Raw genomic sequence first — 1,698 nt, 5'->3', positions numbered from 1 at the left:
CCTTCCTGACACAACCCTCTGTATTTATCCGGGCTTGGGACCGGCACAATGAGACCCTGGCTTGGGCCCCCTCGTGGCTACATTTGCTGTTACTCAACATTGTTCAATAATATATTAACTTATTTGTCTTTTTTATAAAATTCTTTACCCAACTCTCACATGTAAAAGGTTAATTTTAAAGGCCTAAATTAGATGTCACACCATTTTAAAATTCCTATTATAGCTAGATGGCTTAGTAAAATGTTAAATTTGCTTAACAGTGAATTTCGTAAAGTGATGTGGCTTTTTTCTTGGAAGACAAACTACTAGAACAGGGGCTTGCAACTGATGCTAAAAGAGACATTTGGTCAGTTTCTTATTGACCCAGCAAGAGCAGCAAAGTCCGTTTTGAAAGTATATTTATGTTTTTGTGACAAATAAGCCATTTATATAAACATATACATATTTAAAATATTTATAACAGAATAAAGTAAAATTATATAACACTTCAAATGATTTTGACAGCAGCATAGAGGTTCCATTTAAAATAAAATACACCCTTTGTCAAAAAGGATCCTCCTGCAGACTTAATGAATAAAATAAATAAATAAATAAATAAGAAAGCCAAATCAAATATTGACTTTCCCATCATCCTCTCTCGATCTTTACTACCAAATAAAAACATGACATTGGTGAAGAAACTTTTTTTTAGAAATCTTTATTCCATACTATATACATCTATATTAACATTATTTTCTCAGATATCTGACATGTTAAAATTCTAGAAACAAATAACAAAACTCAATTGACTTAAATGAATCAACTACAAACCCAGCATTTATTTAAATTATAAGCATTTTTCTTAATAGTCGTGATAGAGGGATGAAGGAGAAACATGTGGCTCCAGACCCTCAGCATTAATTTCTTGGTAGCCTATAATCGCTTGGATTTTTATTTTATTTTATTTTGTTTATTTATTTTGGCACATTTGTGCTTCCATACAGTTCCAGCGCCACGTGTTCTCTCTTTGGCGGCGTTACTTAGCAACGCTCCTCCGCTCCGCGCGCTTGCGTGCTCTCATTCAGACGGATAAGTTGTGCTCCCGTCCTCCAGCGACGATGATTTGCCTGTTTCTGTCCATCGTATCCTACATTTTTCAGTCAGGTTGGTAATATTGGACTCTCCGTGTCGTCCACATGCCGTCACTCTCAGTCTAACGGATGGAATTACGTCTATTTTTAGAGGATGCCGGGAGAAGTCTCTTTGGCAAACTCCACGCAGTCGGGTAAAATATTAGAGTGTTGGTGGGAATTCTAACTACACTAAAATAATAATAAGAGTTTTGACTTTTAATTGTTACTAAAAGCGTTCAGACTAACTTTTAGCATTACAGTAACAAAGCTATTGTGTTCAGGTTAGCTTCTCTGACTGACAGCAGCCGCTCCTCCTCCTCCCGCAAAAGTTGATTCATTATCCTATTATTAGCTCGTGTATTAGCGCGCTGCCATTGTGTGCAGCTCGTTAGTCTGGAGAAGCTGCCACTAGTGGAACACCGCAATGAGGCCGAAAAAGAGGTCACTGCTCGACCTGCAGGAGGTGGAGGGTTTGGAGCAGAAACACGCAAAGATCGAGGAATCCGGTGAGGCGCGTCAGAGAGATTCTTCCAGATCCAAGAGTTGCCTCCACTCTTCCAACCTTTTTTTTTTTTTTTTTTTTCGT

General features: G+C 37.8%; 1 protein-coding gene across 2 annotated transcripts in view; it reads left to right on the top strand.

Annotated features, from left to right (window-relative positions):
- The first annotated feature begins 862 nt into the window (after window positions 1–862).
- Window positions 863–1,698, top strand: part of nme3 (NME/NM23 nucleoside diphosphate kinase 3) — a 3,471-nt gene continuing 2,635 nt past the window's right edge. The window contains exons 1-2 of one of the 2 annotated variants that reach the window (XM_024273122.2): window positions 865–1,143; window positions 1,497–1,618. In XM_024273122.2, the coding sequence (XP_024128890.1) occupies window positions 1,537–1,618 (82 nt within the window). In that variant the 5' untranslated portion in view covers window positions 865–1,143; window positions 1,497–1,536. Of the gene's footprint in view, window positions 1,144–1,496; window positions 1,619–1,698 lie in introns of both variants that reach the window. The other variant, XM_024273123.2, reaches the window with a different exon arrangement.

The sequence above is a fragment of the Oryzias melastigma genome, linkage group LG8 (genome assembly GCF_002922805.2).
Source record: "Oryzias melastigma strain HK-1 linkage group LG8, ASM292280v2, whole genome shotgun sequence".
Classification (NCBI taxonomy): Eukaryota; Metazoa; Chordata; class Actinopteri; order Beloniformes; family Adrianichthyidae; genus Oryzias; species Oryzias melastigma.
Note: the sequence above shows the minus strand (reverse complement) of the source record. Positions and strands in the feature narration are given on the sequence as shown.